This window comes from Prionailurus viverrinus, chromosome C1 (assembly GCF_022837055.1).
Source record: "Prionailurus viverrinus isolate Anna chromosome C1, UM_Priviv_1.0, whole genome shotgun sequence".
NCBI classification, from domain to species: Eukaryota; Metazoa; Chordata; class Mammalia; order Carnivora; family Felidae; genus Prionailurus; species Prionailurus viverrinus.
Genome location: NC_062568.1, coordinates 28,153,169 through 28,172,283, shown reverse-complemented (window position 1 = coordinate 28,172,283; position 19,115 = coordinate 28,153,169). Strand labels below are relative to the sequence as shown.

The 19,115-nt window shown below is 34.6% G+C and overlaps 1 protein-coding gene across 1 annotated transcript in view; it reads left to right on the top strand.

The window, feature by feature from the left end:
- BMPR2 (bone morphogenetic protein receptor type 2) overlaps positions 1-18,537 on the top strand; it is a 202,050-nt gene extending 183,513 nt beyond the window's left edge. The window contains exons 11-13 of the mRNA XM_047870766.1: positions 5,102-5,274; positions 7,481-8,760; positions 11,104-18,537. Of these exons, the coding sequence (XP_047726722.1) occupies positions 5,102-5,274; positions 7,481-8,760; positions 11,104-11,354 (1,704 nt within the window). The 3' untranslated portion in view covers positions 11,355-18,537. The remainder of the gene's footprint in view (positions 1-5,101; positions 5,275-7,480; positions 8,761-11,103) is intronic.
- Positions 18,538-19,115: the final 578 nt, after the last annotated feature.

Below are 19,115 nucleotides of genomic sequence, written 5' to 3'. Positions count from 1 at the left end.
CTTTTTCAATATTTGTTTAAAGACCTTAAACTAACTCCCCAGTGGTGACTTAATTTTTCTGTTTCTATACAGTTTATTTCCTTAATCTTCTCTTCTCTATTTTTTTACTTACTCTGGGACATTCAGTATTGCTTTACTTACTTTTAGAACAACCATCTATGACCAAATCGTTATTCAGGACCTCAGAATCCTGTTTGTAGTCAACCTCTTTAAATTCTCAGCTATTTTTCTTATTTTTCCCTTCCCCTATTTCATTATATTAATTTACTTCTAAATCTTTACTTGTGTAAATGACTTACTAACCATTATTTATACTTTGTTTAGAACTTATAAAGATTTTTCTCAAAAAAAAATCAACTTACAACTTTTATAATAGAACCCATTTATTCACTAGGAACTGGCTGTGTTCTATCAGCATAGTTTAGAGGCATTCAACATACGATAATGTATGAACTGTGGAGCTATGCAGCCTGGGCTTTGACCTTAGCTTTGCCACTTACTAGATGTGTGCCCTAATTTCTCCTCTGGGTCTCTTTTCCTGCATATGAAAAGTGGGGATGATAATTCCCACTTACTTCAAATAAGAATTAAATGAATTAGGGGCTCCTGGCTGACTCAGTCTAGTGGAGCATACAACTCTTGATTACTGGGTCATGAGTTCAAGCCCCACATTAAGCATAGAGCCTCCTTAAAATATAAAAGAATTAAATGAGTTAGAACACAGTCTAGTACATAGTAAGATCTCAGCAGTTGTTAACCACTATGTATTATTATGCATCAGTGATGATTCTATCATAAAAATGGAAACTTCATAGAGGTAGAGACCAAGGTTTCTGTTTATCAAATTTTCATTACATCCAGGACAATGCCTTGATGAGTTGTCTTGTTTTGGTGGAGGGTGGGGTCTCTTTTTTTTTTTTTCCAACGTTTATTTATTTTTGGGACAGAGAGAGACAGAGCATGAACGGGGGAGGGGCAGAGAGAGAGGGAGACACAGAATCGGAAACAGGCTCCAGGCTCTGAGCCATCAGCCCAGAGCCCGACGCGGGGCTCGAACTCACGGACCGCGAGATCGTGACCTGGCTGAAGTCGGACGCTTAACCGACTGCGCCACCCAGGCGCCCCAGGGTGGGGTCTCTTTTTGAAAAAGTTTTTTGAAAATTATTTCCCAACTGTATAATGAAAAGTAATAAATAGAGTCTCATTCCATGTCTCTCTTAACTTCAGATACAGAGAACAGTCAATATACAATTTTTAGCTGCTTGGATTTTGGTATTTCTGAGTCTTCTGGGCCAGCAATTGGTGAATGGGACTCTGTGCAATAGACAGTGCTCTGTTTGGGGAAGAACAGTCTCTTTCAGTTTTATATGGAAAGCTGTCCAAATCTTTGCTTTAGAAAGATTTCACTGTGTTACACTTTATGTTTAGTAATGAATGGAGCTATAAATTTGTGTGTATGACAGGTATTTGTTTGAAGAAAAATGTCATTAAGTTTCTCTGAAAGAATACCCAAGAAACTAGTAACATTGGTTGCCTATAAATTAGGAGAACAGATGGTTGATGGATAGGAACCTTTGTTAATCTTTGTTAATGTTATAGGTGAAAATGGATCTTGTTTTAATTTGCAGCTAGTAAATAGTAGAGCCAAGATTTGAAGCCAGGTTCTTAACTGAGCTGGCACTCTTGCTACAAAACCGGAACTAATATTCTTAAATACTACACTGTACTGCCTCAACATAGTGAATAAGATTAAACATGTTTGCATATTTTATAAGGCATTTGCACTTCTCGTTTATGTGCCCTTTGTCCATATTTCTATTTTGTGTTTACTATCATTTTTTAAATGTCTTGTAACTAGCAATCATCACAGAAATTCAGCCAACAAACATCGAGATGCCAAAAATGGTGGGTGAAAAGTGTATAGAGAACATTATATTTACAGACACTTTAAGTATTCCTCCCACCCCAAAAACACTGATGAAAGTTTTTAAAAAACCCACTGATTGAATATAAAAGGGAAAAATGGAACTTTACAATAGAGAAAGAACCCTGGCAGAAACCAACTCAGACATGTGATCAAGGTTAACTTCACTAGTAATGAGACAAATCAAAATTGTGAACCACGTGATAAGATGCAGTGAGAAAAACACAGCATCCCTTCTGTGATTTTTCTGTCAAAGTTTCAAACTTTGAATCTAACCATGAGATTCTAAAAAGTAATTGGCCTATAATCCTGAGATTCTAAAAAGTAACTGGCCTATAATCCTCAAAAATGTCAAGGCTGTGAAAGACAAGGAAGTAAATTTGAAATTATTTCAAAATAAAAAGAAAAAATTCTCATTTCATAACTGGAGACAAACTCATTTTATCAAACCAATATCAAAATCCACTAAGATAAATGTATAACTAGTTTTTAGAGGTGTGTTTATTTAAAAAGTTAATTAAGTTGATTTCTGAACTTCCTTTGTGGTCTTCAAATCCAAGTCAGTTTTAAATCCATTACATACAGTCTTTTCTCATGTTTACAGATTTCATATTTGGAATATGACTACCTGCTAAAATTGATTTCTAATCCCCAAATCAGTACTCTGAACGCTTTTATGGTCATTCATGGATGTACACAGAGCAGCAAAAAACTTTAGTCATCAGATGTATATTTTCCCAAATGAAATCAACAAGGCACTCTGTCTTTTTGTTTCATCTCTTATACTATAAACAAGTGTCCTTTTTGGCATTTGTTTAGCATATTTTTCACATTTGGGGCATTTTGTTAGTGATTTCTGGGCTAAAATAGCCCCACATGTAGTGCTGAAGTGCTGAGTACAGTGCTCCGAAGCATTAAAAGGCTGTGATGTGCCTTTTGAAGAAGAAAAATGTATGCTAGATTTACTTTGTTAGGCGATTATGTAGAGTGCTATTGGCCATGAGCATAGTTAATAATTAATAACTATTTTTAAAGATGTCTTTAAACAGTGGGGCGCCTGGGTGGCTCAGTTGGTTGAGCATCCAACTTTAGCTCAGGTCATGATCTCTTAGTTCATGGGTTCTAGCCTCACTGTGCATGCAGACCTGCTTGGGATTCTCTCCTCTCTCTCTGCCTCTCCTCCCCCACACTTTCTCTCTCTCAAAATAAATAAACTTTAAGAAAAAAGATGTCTTTAAACAGAAACACAAATAAAACAAGATTATGTGTTGATCAGTTGGCAAAAATCTTGTGGCCAGAGGCTCACAGGAGTCTAACCCCGTATTTTCCCCAGGAACAATGGTTCAGTGTTCACTAATTCAGCATTTACAGCAACTCTGTAGAACATAACTACCATAAATAACAGATTCAACTTTACTTCTAACATAAACACCAAACTTCTACCTCAGGGAGGTTACACAGTTGCCCTTAAACTCTGTATGATCAGTATCTATTCTTCAGGCTCTTCTAAAATTTGAGAAATAGGTAGATTATTATTTAATGAGAAGATTATTAATTGATATCTATATTGTTTGAATTTTACTCAGTAGTCAGAGCCTGGAACATATATTAAAATAGATTTCAAAATTCAGTATAAATTTCAGGACACCTGGGTGGCTCAGTTGGTTGAGCATCCAACTCTTGATTTTGGCTCAGGCTGTGATTTCATGGTTTATGGGTTTGAGCCTTGCATAGGGCTCTGCACTGACATTGCAGAGGCTGCTTGGGATATTCTCTCTCTCTCTCTCTCTCTCTCTCTCTCTCTCTCTCTCTCAATAAATAAATAAATGTAAAAAAATTTCAATATAAATTTCAGCCTTAAAAGATATAGTCTTGGATTTGTGCTGTGGCACTGAGGCAGGCAGCTTAGAAGACCCAAGGGAACAGGAAAGATGGTGTCAGGGGTGGGCCATCGTGCAGGTATTCATTTAGCCTATGCCCAGAATAAACATTATCAAATTTCTTACATGTTTGGATCTGTTTGTCAAGAACAGAGATTATTAGGAAAACACAAAAAATGTTGCCAAGATTGCTAACAAGGATTTTAGCTTAAAATAGGCTTATGAGATAAAATGCTCAGATTAAGCATTGCATGGAATATATACTAAAAAATATTTGTCAGTTATCTGAAATTAAAATTAAGTAGTATATTTTTATTTGTTAAATCTGACAACCATTACCTTAATTTTTTTGAATGTGTTTTAAAGGCACAAGAACTATGAATATCAGCAGGTGAAAAACTTTCAAGCTTAATAACAACAAATCCAAAAACAAGTCTGAAAGGATTCTGGATGAACAGTTTGTCAAATACACAAAATCTGTTTTTTACTTAAAAAAAAATTATTTTAATGTTTATTTTTGAGAGAGAGAGAGAGAGAGAGAGACAGCATGGACAGAGAGAGAGAGAGAGAGAGGGAGACACAGAATCTGAAGCAGGCTCCAGTCTCTGAGCTGTCAGCATAGAGCCCGACATGGGGCCTGAACTCACGGACCACGAGGTCATGACCTGAGTCAAAGTCGAGCCCTTAATTAACCAACTGAGCCACCCAGGCATCCCAAAATCTGTTTTTTAAAAGGAAGTTCAAACCAACTTTCCCCAAAAGGGAGACTATTGTTCACTACTGATTTGGGTGAATACTACAGAATAAGACTGCTTTAGATACTACTATTGAAACTAGTTTAAAGAATAAGAAAATGCCAACCCTTTAAATTTCATAGTTAGAATGTAGTACTCTTTACTAATAGTAAAAAAGCTCACCTAGAGATTGAAGATAGCCTCGTGCCAAAATTCCATCAAATTCAAAGCTCATTTTTGAAGTGAGATTAATGGTTATTGATCGAAATAACAGTCCTGTGAATGAATAATGACATAAACCTGTGACCTTGGCGAACCATGTAACTTTTTACAACTGCTTACATTTATGGGTAATTCTTTAGGAGTTTAAGTTAAACCCTGCTTGCTTAGCTGTTCCTCATCTTTTGAGAAATGTGACCCTTTACAAATCTCTGAAGTCTAAAATATTTTATGATAGCTGTGTAAAATATTGGTTAAAGAACATTCTTTTATCTCATGTCACTCAAAATCTCAATACTTAATTTTCTTTAAAGATATACTATTTGACATATACTTTATTACAGGCAGTGAGGTCACTCAAGGAGACAATCGAAGACTGTTGGGACCAGGATGCAGAAGCTAGGCTTACTGCACAGTGTGCTGAGGAGAGGATGGCTGAACTTATGATGATTTGGGAAAGAAACAAATCTGTGAGCCCAACAGTCAATCCCATGTCTACTGCTATGCAAAATGAACGGTAAGACTTAGAGGGCTTTGGCATTCATCAGTCAATATTGAAAATTGAGACTAAACAGAGAATAGGAAAAAAATTGCTATTAAACCAGTCTAATAAGGCAATGATTAACTCATATACTTTAACATTGTAATTTTTCTTTCAATATGCCTGTTTTTTCACAGAGATTTTTGCTTGGTAGAAGTACAAGATGGAATCTATGTTTTTCTGTATCTCAAAATATAATAAAAGAGACTAGTCTTTACTAATGCTCCTACTTCCCTAAAATATAAAGGCAAAACACTTTCATAGTTCCAAAAGTTTATAAGCACTTCTACATAAATTGTCTAATTTATCGTTGGTTGTTATTATCCGTCTCTCTCTTGCTTTTTAAAATTTTTTTAATTTTTAATTTTTTTTTTTAAGAGAGAATAAAACTATGAACTCGCCTGTGTATCTAACCACTGTTTCACTGGAGACTAAGGTTTCCAGCCTTCCTATCCAATGCTCTTTTGTATAGAATATACTTCTATTACTTTTACATAAAAGCAATTCATAAGGTCTTTCTATCCCATCATGAATATTACTTTATGAGACATTTCTCTGTTAGAACTATGATTTTTGGTTCTAAATAAATGGGCTTTTAAAAAAATTTCTTTAAAAAATTGGAACTTTTTTTGTTCCATGTTTGGCGGGGGGGGATTTTCCCACAAAGTTATCATTTTATTTAATACATGTTAAAAATTTTTCAGAAAAGCACCCAGGAAAGTGTTACCAGAGAAAACTGGGATAAAAATATACTTGATTATTGAATAATTTTTTTTTGCTATTTTCTATTGTTCTAATTTCTAAGAGCAATTTGTATTATGAATTGTAGACCCAAAATTGGGTTTATACTGCTTATGTTTAGATTGAATTAGCTTCAGCATGTGAACCCTTATTCCTTATGTATCAGCAAGCCAAGGAAGGTAAAAACTAGCAATTCTAAATATAAATTTTCTCACTCTATGCATACCTGGGGATAGTCTTCTACTTCTGTCTTCCCTGATCTCTGTATTTTCTTTATACTCTAGCATGTTACTTGTACCTCTCTCAAGAGTCAGTTGCTTTTATTTTTAAGTGCTTTTGAACTTTTCCTGAATGGTAAGAAGAAATCCTTGATGCTACTCCCCCCTCCTTGTATTGCCCATTTTTTGCCCCCCACAGTCCTTTGGTTCTATGCTTTACATGCTGTTTCTCATGTCCAGTCACTTCTAAATAGTTTCCCCTAAATCATGGTTCATCCCATAGTCATTCTACTCTAGGTTTCATTATTTTGAACCTTACCCAGACGTCCTTTCCTTGTGCAGTACAGCTGCTTTTTTGTTCTTCACCTTCCTGTCATTCCCCTCATAACTTTATTAGTCTTTCTTTATAGCACCTCTTTTCCTTTAGCTGCTGCTTTTCTCCTATAACATTTTGTATCTATTAATGTTGCCATTGTTTAATTAAAGCTAGTCCTGGCTTTTATTTTAAATAACCTAAATAAGTTACAGTGTAATGCTCAAAAACCATCCCTCTCAGCGGGTGTTGATGGCTGTGAAGAACTGGAGAGCAGTTCTGAATTGTTGTTCCTTTATCTGTCTCACTTTGCATTATACTCTTAGGCTGTAGGACTTTCATTGATATGGCTCAGTTTACCCCCAGGAAGATACATTCTATTGCTAGACTGCCTCTTAATGGAAGCACTTTAGAACAACCTAAACGCTTATATTCTTTATACCATTTGGCCATTGGAACTTAACTGGTAATGTATTTGTTGAGTAGCCACAATGATGTATCTAGGATTGTAGGAGTACAAAAGAAATATACACCATGGCTCCTCCTCTCATGAAACTTTGTCCGGTTGTGCAAGAATACAATTCATAAAAATATATTTGGTAGTGTTACAAAACTATAGGGGACATTTTTAAATTAAGTCCTATAAATCAAAGTAATGAACATCTATGAAAATCATATCTAGATCGACATAAGTTTTTCAGTAGTCTTAAATAATATAAAACTATCATTTAGCAAGTTATTAATTGATACTTGATTATGCGATCAGAATTTTAAAATAACTTCTAGAATAATATGGGTTAGGAATAAAATGAAGAGCATTTTATACTTTAAAATCAGAGGTCTTAAACTTGGAGGGTCAGTTTGTCATAAATTTACATTCTCAATGTGGCACTTTTTTTCTTTCTTTAAGCAACCTGTCACACAATAGGCGCGTGCCAAAGATTGGCCCTTATCCTGATTATTCTTCTTCCTCATACATTGAAGACTCTATCCATCATACTGACAGCATTGTGAAGAATATTTCCTCTGAGCATTCAATGTCTAGCACACCTTTGACTATAGGGGAAAAGAACCGAAATTCAATTAACTATGAACGACAGCAAGCACAAGCTCGAATCCCCAGCCCTGAAACAAGCGTCACCAGCCTGTCCACCAATACAACAACCACAAACACCACTGGCCTCACTCCAAGCACTGGCATGACCACTATATCTGAGATGCCATACTCAGATGAAACAAATCTGCATGCCACAAATGTTTCACAACCAATTGGGCCAACCCCTGTCTGCTTACAACTGACAGAAGAAGACTTGGAGACCAACAAGCTGGACCCAAAAGAAGTTGATAAGAACCTCAAGGAAAGTTCTGATGAGAATCTCATGGAGCATTCTCTTAAACAGTTCAGTGGACCAGACCCACTGAGCAGTACCAGTTCTAGCTTGCTTTACCCACTCATAAAACTTGCAGTAGAAGTGACTGGACAGCAGGACTTCACTCAAGCTGCAAATGGCCAAGCATGTTTAATTCCTGATGTTCCACCCACTCAGATCTATCCTCTGCCCAAGCAACAGAATCTTCCTAAGAGACCTACTAGTTTGCCTTTAAACACCAAAAATTCAACCAAGGAGCCCCGGCTGAAATTTGGCAGCAAGCACAAATCAAACTTGAAACAAGTAGAAACTGGAGTTGCCAAGATGAATACAATCAACGCTGCAGAACCTCATGTGGTGACGGTCACAATGAATGGTGTGGCAGGTCGAAACCACAGTGTTAACTCCCACACTGCCGCTACCCAGTATGTTAATGGGACAGTACCAAATGGCCAGACAACCAACACAGTGGCACATAGGGGCCAAGAAATGCTGCAGAATCAATTCATTGGTGAGGATACCCGGCTGAATATTAATTCCAGTCCTGATGAGCATGAACCTTTACTGAGACGAGAGCAACAGGCTGGCCATGATGAAGGTGTTCTGGATCGTCTTGTGGACAGGAGGGAACGGCCACTGGAAGGTGGCCGAACTAATTCCAATAACAACAACAGTAATCCATGTTCAGAGCAAGATGATCTTACGCAGGGTGTTTCAAGCACAGTAGCAGATCCTGGACCATCAAAGCCCAGAAAAGCACAGAGGCCTAATTCTCTGGATCTTTCAGCCACAAACGTTCTTGATGGCAGCAGTTTGCAGTGTAAGTGCAGGGATCATTTAATCTCTCCTGCTTGTCTTTTGGGACCATTTAAATAATTAATTAGATAAAATTAAAATGTGTTTCAACTAGCAATTACTTATTTTTACCACTTTTGGAAATAAAATAAACTACTTGGTTGAACCTCAAAAGTGATCAGACTATTGTAAAGAAAAAAAGTAGTTTTTTGTTGCTGATAATGAAATAGTCAATGTCACAATAGTCAAAATAATTAATTACCAACTTAATACATACCTTATATAGCTCCTGGTTTATAACGCAGTTTACATACTTGTTGTGAATGGTTGAGATTAAGTAAATACAAGTTTAGAAGCTTCAGGTAACAGGCACCTGGGTGGCTCAGTCAGTTAAATGTCTGACTTCGGCTCAGGTCATAATCTCACAGTTTGTGAGTTTGAGCCCTGCATCAGGCTGTCTGCTGTCAGCACAGAGCCCGCTTCAGATCCTTTGTCTCCCTCTCTCTCTTCCCCTCCCCTGCTTATGCTCTGTTTCTCTCTCTCTCTCTCTCTCTCTCAAAAATAAATAAACATTAAAAAAAAAAAGCTCCAGGTAGAATGATGCCAGTAGAACTTTTGAAACAGTTTGTTGAGTATACTAACATCTGTTTTAGACACACGTAGATGTTATCAGACTAAACTTAATAAATCTGAGAAGTCCAGAGAAAATTCAGAAAAAGTCACTATAAAAAAAAACAAACTTGTGCTTGTTTTTTGTTTTTTTGTGGTTTTTTAGTGTCATCTTTTTCAAGAGTTACATGTTGAGCCTCCTACATGCCTACAGCATTGTGTCGTTGGGTCCCCTAGAAATCTAAACAAATAACTTGATACTTGGTTTCTGGCTATAAAGAGGTTACAACAAGACAGGAGAGCACACCAAAATCTTTAATAGTCATCATTATACAAAACAATTTATGTTTTAGACTGACAGCACTTTATGAAAAAACTCAAAGTCATATTATATGGTTGTTGCCAAGGACTACCAAATGGGCTGAAGGGATTTAGGTCTCAAAAATTAATCAGTAGTGGGGCGCCTGGGTGGCTCCGTCGGTTAAGCGTCCGACTTCGGCTCAGGTCATGATTTCACGGTTCGGGAGTTCGAGCCCTGCATCGGGCTCTGTGCTGATAGCTTGGAGCCTGGAGCCAGCTTCACATTCTGTGACTGCCTCTCTCTCTGCCCCTCCCCCACTCACACTCTGTCTCTGTCTCTCTCAAAAATAAATAAAACGTTAAAAAAGTTAAAAAAAAATTAATCAATAGAGGGGCACCTGGCTGACTCAGTCAGTGGAACATGCAACTTGATTTTAGGGTCATGAGTTCAAGCCTCATGCTGGGCATAGAGCTTACTTAAAAAATTAATCAGTAAAGGGGTGCCTGGGTAGCTCAGTCGGTTGAGCATCCCACTTCAGCTAAGGTCATGTCTCGTGGTTCACGAGTTCAAGCCCTGCATTGGGCTCTGTGCTGACAGCTCAGAGCCTGGAGCCTGCTTCAGATTCTGTGTCTCCCTCTGTCTCTGCCCCTCTCCCACTCGTGCTCTCCCTTTCTCAAGAATAAATAATAAACATTAAAACAAAATTTTAAAAAAATCAGAATCTAGCCCTTTGCTTGAGTGGCTTGTATCATAGATCATTTGACACACCCTGTGGCAGGGCTTCATATCAATAAAATGTCTTGTCAGTGTGGGAAGGGGGAATTACTAGAAAATTTGTATTATAGTATTTGTGTCATTCTTCTGAAAATATTATATGCCAGGTGCCTTTAAAATTTGATCTTTTTTGGGGTGGCTCAGTCTGTTAAGTGTTTGACTCTTGATTTTGGCTCAGGTCATGATCTCACAGTTCGTGGGTTGGAGCCCCATGTGGGGCTCTGCCCTTAGAACCTCCTTAGGATTCTGTCTCTTTCTCTCTCTGCCCATCCCCCGCTCACTCACACATATTCTCTCTCTCTCTCAAAAAATTAAAAATTAAAAATAAAGTTTGATCTGCTTTGAACATTAAGTAGAGTGATTAAATGCATTTGCCAAGTTAGGATCACTACCAATAACCAAAGGATTTGAGAATACAGCTGAGAAGTTTTCATTTTCTCCTCTGTTTTTCCTTGTCCTTATATAATAATTCAACCAGTTATAAAAACTTTGGACTTGAAGAGTCTCAAAATAAGTTGGTTAAGTTTTGCCTAGAGAATAATTACCTGGCATCATGAATTTCAAGTAATATCTATTAAAATCTCCTGTAGATAATTAGTCTATTCTGTTCTTAAGTTACAACCCTAAGTTTTTATTATTTGTTTCTTTATATATAGTTTATTTTTTCTGTACCTTTATTTCCAGTAGGTGAATCAACACAAGATGGCAAATCAGGATCTGGTGAAAAGATCAAGAAACGTGTGAAAACTCCCTATTCTCTTAAGCGGTGGCGCCCCTCCACCTGGGTCATCTCCACTGAACCTCTGGACTGTGAGGTCAACAACAATGGCAGTGACAGGGCAGTTCATTCCAAATCCAGCACCGCAGTTTACCTTGCAGAAGGAGGCACTGCTACTACCATGGTGTCTAAAGATATAGGAATGAACTGTCTGTGAAATATTTTCAAGCCTATGGAGTGAAATTATTTTTTGCATCATTTAAATGTGCAGAAGACATTAAAACTGCTTTATCTTCCTGTCAGTATCCCCTCTCACCCCTGCAACAGGACTTGCTTTAAATAGATTTCAGCTATGCAGAAAAATTTAGCTTATGCTTCCATATTTTTTAATTTTGTTTTTTTTTAAGTTTTGCACTTTTGTGTAGTCTCCTTAAAGTTATATTTGTCTGTTATGACCACAGAATTATATGTGTGTGTATCAAAAGTGGTCTCAAAATATTTTTTTAAGAAAAAAAGCAAAAACAATGTATTGCTGATAATCAGTTTGGACCAGTTTCTAAAGGTCATTAAAACAGAAGCAAATTAAGACAGGTTTGACTGCAGTGGTGTCTGGTATCCATGTTTTATTTCTGGGCCCAAGCTAGTTTATATGTTGAACTGTTGTGAACATATTATCTGTTGGACATTCTTTTCTCTTGTGTTTTGTTTGAACGTGCAATAGTCTATAGTCCACAAATAAGCTTTCTTATAAGTTCTCTTCCTAACAGAGCACACATTCTTCCATGAGTACATTTTTCTGCCCCACCCCCCATACTTTTGGCAGGTCAGTTCTATGACAGTGAATTTTGCACAAGAGAAAGCAGCTACCTGATTTCTTGCTTTCTCTCTCCTAATGGAGAATGCAGAAACATTGTCTCAAAGGGCTCTAGAGAAGGAACTACCAAAACCTAATTTGAAATGCCATTTATTTTAACCTTCCAAGTCCTAAATGTTTCTTTCCAGGCATTTTAACAAACATATTTGGTTCTGGTTTTTGGAAGTTCATAAGAGAGCATAGAACAAAGTAGACAAAGTCAAATATTAGCCTTTTTTCATTTTATTTTATTTTTTGTATGTATGTTCATGTTCCATATTCATTTATTTAAGAAGCACATTTTTATCAGAAAACTTATAGAGCTATACTTATATGGAATTTTTTTAAGTAGGTAGATGGTTAAGACTACATAATGCTATAGCCTTCATTCTCTGAATAGGCCATCTTTCACTCAAATAAAATTACATTTCCCATTTAAAATAACTTCAAAAATAATTTGTAGTTTTGAACTGGTAATATCTTTTTATTCCCTTCCTAAGCAAAGCCTGGTGACTTTATCTGAAAATGAGTCCTCTTCCCATGACCTAAAACACTGTGTGGAAAAATCATTCATCTGGCATGCCACATCCCTGTGGAAGGAAGGATTGCTGCCAAACCTATCATTTTTGAGCAGACTGAGGCTTACCTCTTTTTTCATAACTGTTTCTTCACTAATCCTATTTTCATAATTTCTCTTTTTGCCAGTTTTTCATATGATCTTTGATATGTGAGAAGCATTTATTATTTACATTATAATAGAATATACCTTTTAGTGATAACATGTTATATATCCTTCAAATCATATTGTCTTTTTAAAAGCTTCCTTTGCTTCTTTCATTACTGATAACTATCTCTAAACAACACCTCAGCATGTTTTTTTTTTTTAAATAAAGCACTTTATGTCAAATAAGGGACTTTTTTTTTTATAAGCACAGATTATTTTCTATCAATTTGCAAACAGTGATGATCTCACTTAATTTTTCCAAATTCTCTATATAGACATTATTTAAGATCTAAGATTTCTATGGGAGGTTAAAAAGCTAAGAGGAAAACACAAATCCCCATATTCTTGCTTTTAGGTTTTTATCTCTTGAACAATATTTTCTCACTCATATTCTTCTATCTTCATTTAGCTAAAGACAACCTAAATTTCCCAATTTTCTGTCCAAAATATTTATGACTTACTATATAAGCCACCTTTTTTTTTTTTTTTTTTGCCATCTGCTATGATCCTTTGAGTTAGATGTTACATCACTTAACATTTATTCTATTTTTCTAGTGCCCAGGACTTCCACCTTTTATGTTTTATTGGCCCTTCTGTTGATTCAGATCTTTAACATATTTTTCAGTCTTCTGATACAGTTATTCTTCTGTCTGTGAAACAAATTATATCTTTCCCACCAAATTTTCACTTAGTTCTCTTGCCTTTAAATGTCTTTGAACTGCATTTCAGAATATTATTTTCAAACATTTGTAGGATATCTTTGAGTCAAAGTAAATTATATTCCTTCTCCAATTGAAAGCATTGAGGATAAATAACCATTGGAGGTCTAACATCAGTTAGACCTGATCATCTTTTCCTGACAGAAGAAGAGTTATCTTACATTCTGCTTTGTGTTTAGGCTAGTTGGTTTTAATTTTTCTAGCATTTTTTTTTTGATGTTGACTAATAAAATGCTTTCAAAAATTTATATACCAAATTAGAAGAATCCTTATAAGTTTCCCATTTCATGCAAGCATATTTAAAACAAATAATTTTCTTTCCCTAGTTTTTTTAGTAGACTCTGAAAAAAATAGAAGTAGAAAGTAGATCATTTTAATAAATTTTAAATTAAATCATATATCAGACTGATTCAGAATCTGTAATCTACAAGCAGGCAAAATTACTTAAAATACTTGGTAACTTTATTCATCTAATAATAAATGTTTCTTGAAGCTAATATTTAACTGCTATCACAAAATTTTGCCTGTAGAAAAGCATTTGGGTGCTTTTGAATAAAATACTGAATGAAATAATGAAATAAAATATTTAATGAATAAATATTAAAATTCATTTTGCTGGTTTTACAACCTCAAAAGCATTGTAATTGATAACCAAAGTCTAATATTAATCCCTTAACTATCCTAATTGTGTATCAGAACCAAGTCATTGAAAGAACTTGATTTGAATTGTGTTTAAACAAAAATGATTTAATTATGAATCCTAACATTGTTCCCCCTTTTTAAATCCATAATTTGGTTGGGAAAACATTATCAGTGCAAAATGTTATGTGAAGGCACAGGAATTAAATAATACAATTTATTATATACTGAATGCTGGGGTATATATACACAATCTCTTGTAATCTTCATAGCAACAATTTTAGGATTATAGTTAATATTCCCACTTTACAGATTGAGAAAACTGAAACTAAGAGAAGCTAAGTAATTTGCCCAAGTTCCACATCCTAGTAATAGAGAAAGCTGGATTTTAACCTGGGGTTTACCTCTCCACATCTCTTTCATCCACACCACACTGCCTACACACTGTATGGAAGGATGTGTAATATACTGACATTTTGTAAGAAATTCAGTTACAACACTCCAATACAGTTGTGGCTTGTATATAAGCCAAACCAGATACCTTAATGCCTTTAGAAGTTAGGCAAACATAAAACATGTAGACATGTCTATACTGACTATTGCTTGAATAATTATTAATTCAAGATAAAATTCAATCCCACATCTGCCATCATGATTCTTAAAATTGTTTCACTTTTCTTCACTCCTAATATTCTTACATTGCAGAAATAAAGGTAAAGCAAATTTTAAGGGAAAAGTGAAGGTGGCTTGTAGGAACAGAGACTTTCCCCTAAATTGATTCCATACTTGATTTGAAGGAATTAATTTAACGTGGACTTTAAGTGTTATCAATCATTTGACTTCATCTTGAAAATTTCTGCTTATAGTGAAAATTTTATTAATCCAGAAAACTAATTGAGGAGGATGTAGGAAGGATACAAGGACAATATCTTTCTTATGAAGGAGTTTCAATAACTTCCTTATATGTACACACTTATTCCAGAAAATATACATTGGTTCTGAATGTGAAAATAACTAAAGAAAGGTAAGAATACACAAGCAGTTACGTGTTTCAGTGGGAATTGTCACAAAATTTGACAAGTATTTTTATTTAAAATATTTTCAAGTTTGGTATCTAAAGCCAAATGGAATACCTGGTAGACTGCAGTTATTTACTGAATTTTACATTCTCTATAAACCTCTCTTCATACTCATTTGCTATGGAAAAATACGTCAATACAGTTTTTGTTTCTTTTTTTATATTTATGGAAATGAATATTTTATTGGAGTTAGCTCCTAGAACTTGAGATTACATTGTATTTCTATACAACCTTTTATAAATTTATGTTGAACTTAACGACCAGTTATGTGCAGGTGATTGTGTAACTATTCACGGATTGCTTTCTCTGTTACTTTAACTTCCAAGCTAACTTGTTAGAATCTGTACACATGTAAGTTGATTATCTAGACCTGTTATTCCAGAAATTGTGTCACACTCCCACATACACCCCAGGAGTTTTTTTTTTCAGACCGAGATGTTTCTAAATATACCTTTTGCTGTCAGTTTGCTCTTCAGCAGATAAAATTGCATTTTAATTTGTAGATTCTGAACGATGCAAACTTTAGCCAAAACTACCTGATCTACTCTTAAATATATTCTTTGATTTAGTAAGTCTGGCAAATCACTGTTTGAGCTAGTTACACAAATGTTATCAAAATAAGGCTTTTCTATAGCTTCTCAGATTAAACTAACATAGAAGAAAAGAGGAAATCTCAGGGTGCTCTGGTGCACCTACCCATTACTTTCGTTCAATCACCTCTTTCTGACTTACTCTGTCTCTTGGTTATCTGATTTGCAATCTTCTGTATCAGGAAAATTTTCTTCATGTCTATTCTGCTTCCCTCCTGTTTTGTTTTAAAAGCATTTCTCTTCTCCAGCAGTAAAAAAAAAGAGTGAGTTGTTATCTTCTCCACTATTGTTATTCTTCAGTATGCTTCAGGCTTCTCAACATCTAAGCCAGTTCTTCAGACAAAATTACTTTGGCTCCCTTAGTATTTTCTTCTCAGCCCTATTTTTAGAACTATTTATGCTTAAGAACACCTAAAATTATATTTTATGTTCTATTCAAATTCATTACTTCAGTTAAGTAATAGTTCAGTAGAATAGAATTAAGAATTAGGATGTACCGTTTGACAATGGATCCAACCATCAGATTGTCAGAAAATCAGTACTTAAGTTTATATTATCTAACATTTTCTATCGCGGAGTTTTACAGTTTTATATTCTCATTAGTTACAACTAAAAAGCCATGCATACAGAATTGTATGTAATTTTGCCATTAAGAATTTTAACCTATATTGCAGCAAGCTTAGCATTATGATTGAGCCACAACATTTTACATATTTCTTTGTATCAAATATTAAACACAAAATGCAAGATTAACTTTCAAAAACAAACCTTATAATAATTAGGTATTATCCATGAACATTTCTGCAGACCACTTTTGAAATACTTATTATTTTGCAACATAAACTGGACTATAACAATTTTCATTTAACTTTTAAGTGGCTGGCTAAAATTGAGTGTGCATATAAAGCAAAATTTAGGATTTTATCTCATGACTGATACATTTGAAAATAATTCAGATTTTATGCTGTATATTAAAATTGTGCCCCAAATCTTATCAGATCTTAAAAATTTCAATTCTGTTATTATTAGTATGATGTTCATAATGCTACTACTGATTGTAGTGACATTCATTTTTAAACTTAATTTGCAACCCAGATTCTAACATTTGGGTAAGAGAGAAGGAATCTTTAGACATAAATCATATCACTAGGGCGTCCAGTTCATCATTGAATTTTTAAGCAAATTACTGGATTTTAAACAACTTCTTAAAAATGTTTCAAAAGGCAACATATATATTTTTTTTCATTTTATTTGTACTTTTAGATTTCAGAAACATCTTCATGTTTTAGACGCACACTGTAGACCTAACATTACTTAAAAACTCAGGGCCCTTTTCATCCCTTTGCACATGAGAAACTTTAATTGGTAGCAAACAAGCAATTAGTCCAGTTGAATATTTAAAGTGTTTGTTGCACACACAGTTCCTTTAATGTTTCATCTTATGATTTGACTTAATTTTAATAGACATAACATCAGATTTCATTAATCATAAAAACTTGCCCCGTTCTATAATTACTGAATAGAGGGAAATGACTCAACTAATTGGCTACATGTTGCAGCATATTTAGGCCTTAGAGCTGAAACACCATCTTAAGACCATTTCTCTTCTTTGGGCAAATGGTTATACATGATGGGACAAATCATTTAATTTTGCTTTGTTTTTTAATGGGAGAACTTAGTAAAATAGTTCCTCTGAGATAAAATTTTCTTGAGGTAATTTAACATTATAAAACTGTCTTCTAAAAGTGAAATAATGAGTTTATAGTTTTAGTAATAGTTTGGATGGTTTTAAGAAGGTAACCTATGGTAAGCTATTTATCACTTTGTCAGAAACAAATGTTCAAGCTCCAAATTGATACGCTGTATACTTAAAATCCTAGCAGTGAAGTTATTTGTAACCAGTCTCTTGTCTCAGGCTCTCCACCTTATTACCAATTCTCTTGTGTATGATAGGGAAACATATTTTTAAAGAAGCTTAATAATAAAACTAAGTTACTAAAAGATGCAATTCAAAGATAGGTTCCAGTTAAAATTGAATTGCTTGGCTTCTGTGGCTTTTCTTTTTCTCATCACATTTATTTATTTAAAGTTTTTGTATGCCTTGTTGTCATGTTTCCATGGAAATTATATTGTATAAGTGTTTGTATAAGCTGGAATCATCCTTAATTTTCTGTTGATAATTTTTCAAATAAAGATAAGTGGATAATTGTAAAGTACACTAACTCTTAGGGTGTTGTAGTAGCTGAAACATGGAGATGTGTAGCTGCCATGCTTTTTCTGAATGGACAGGAGAAACATAAGCTACAGAGTATTCATTTCTGAGGATGCTTTTCTGGAATAAGAAAGGCTAAAAAATATTGGCAATTCCTCAGAACCCTCTTTCTTGTTAACGGGTATCTTTTGTTGGTGTGTTTTGCTCTTACATTACAGATAGAATATCATATGAATTTATGAAAAATTACTTTCAGTTATTTTGCTTTTGTAAAAGCCGTCTGAGACCTTGCTATGCTGTATAAGTTGTGTTTGATGGATCAGTGTGAGTATGAAATAAAGCAAATCACTTTTCTTTTGTATTATCTATGGATGCCACTATGAAAGCTGACATTAAGCCACTAAAGAGTTTTTTATGAATAATTGTATGTAAATGCTTTGATATATATAAACCTAAATAAAAAGATTGTATTGCTACAGAGACATTGGAGAAGGAGATTTTAAGACAGTTCTTTAGGTTTAAAAAAGGCTTGCTGTAAAATGGTGCATTATTCCATTTATTAAAGATCATATTAATGACAACAATAATTGTATCTTTTGATTTTTATGAGGTCACCAGAAATTATGACTATTAGTGTGATATTTTAGGTGTTTTGTACCAGAGTAGTAAATGTCCTAATATGACTGTCATTACTCAGCATGATAACATAAACAATTATCTAACGTTAGAATAATAGTTGCATACTTTCTCTTTGCCAGGCACAGTGGTAGTTTTTCTACATAGGTTGACAATTCTCATAGTAATCCTACAAAATACATATTGTCTCCATTTTTAAAAAGTTGTTGCTAAAGAAGTTAAATATATTGTCCAAAGCCACAGAACTGGTTTGAGATTCTAATGTATTTTGCATTTTGCTTTGAAACACAGTTTTCAACCTCTGATTATGCCAAGAGAATTCAAAAATAGAAGTGAAAATGGCCCAGTGGTTAAATAGAATAGCCTGGGACATACATGAAGCAATTTGCAGTTACTGAAAACCTAGCAGGTACCAAAACATCTCTTGGCCTAACATTGTGTTTGTGCTAAACATCATCAAGTAATCTTCTCAGATCCTTGAATTTTTATAAGTCCTTGTTAAAATGCAATATGAGTTTTTGAAGGC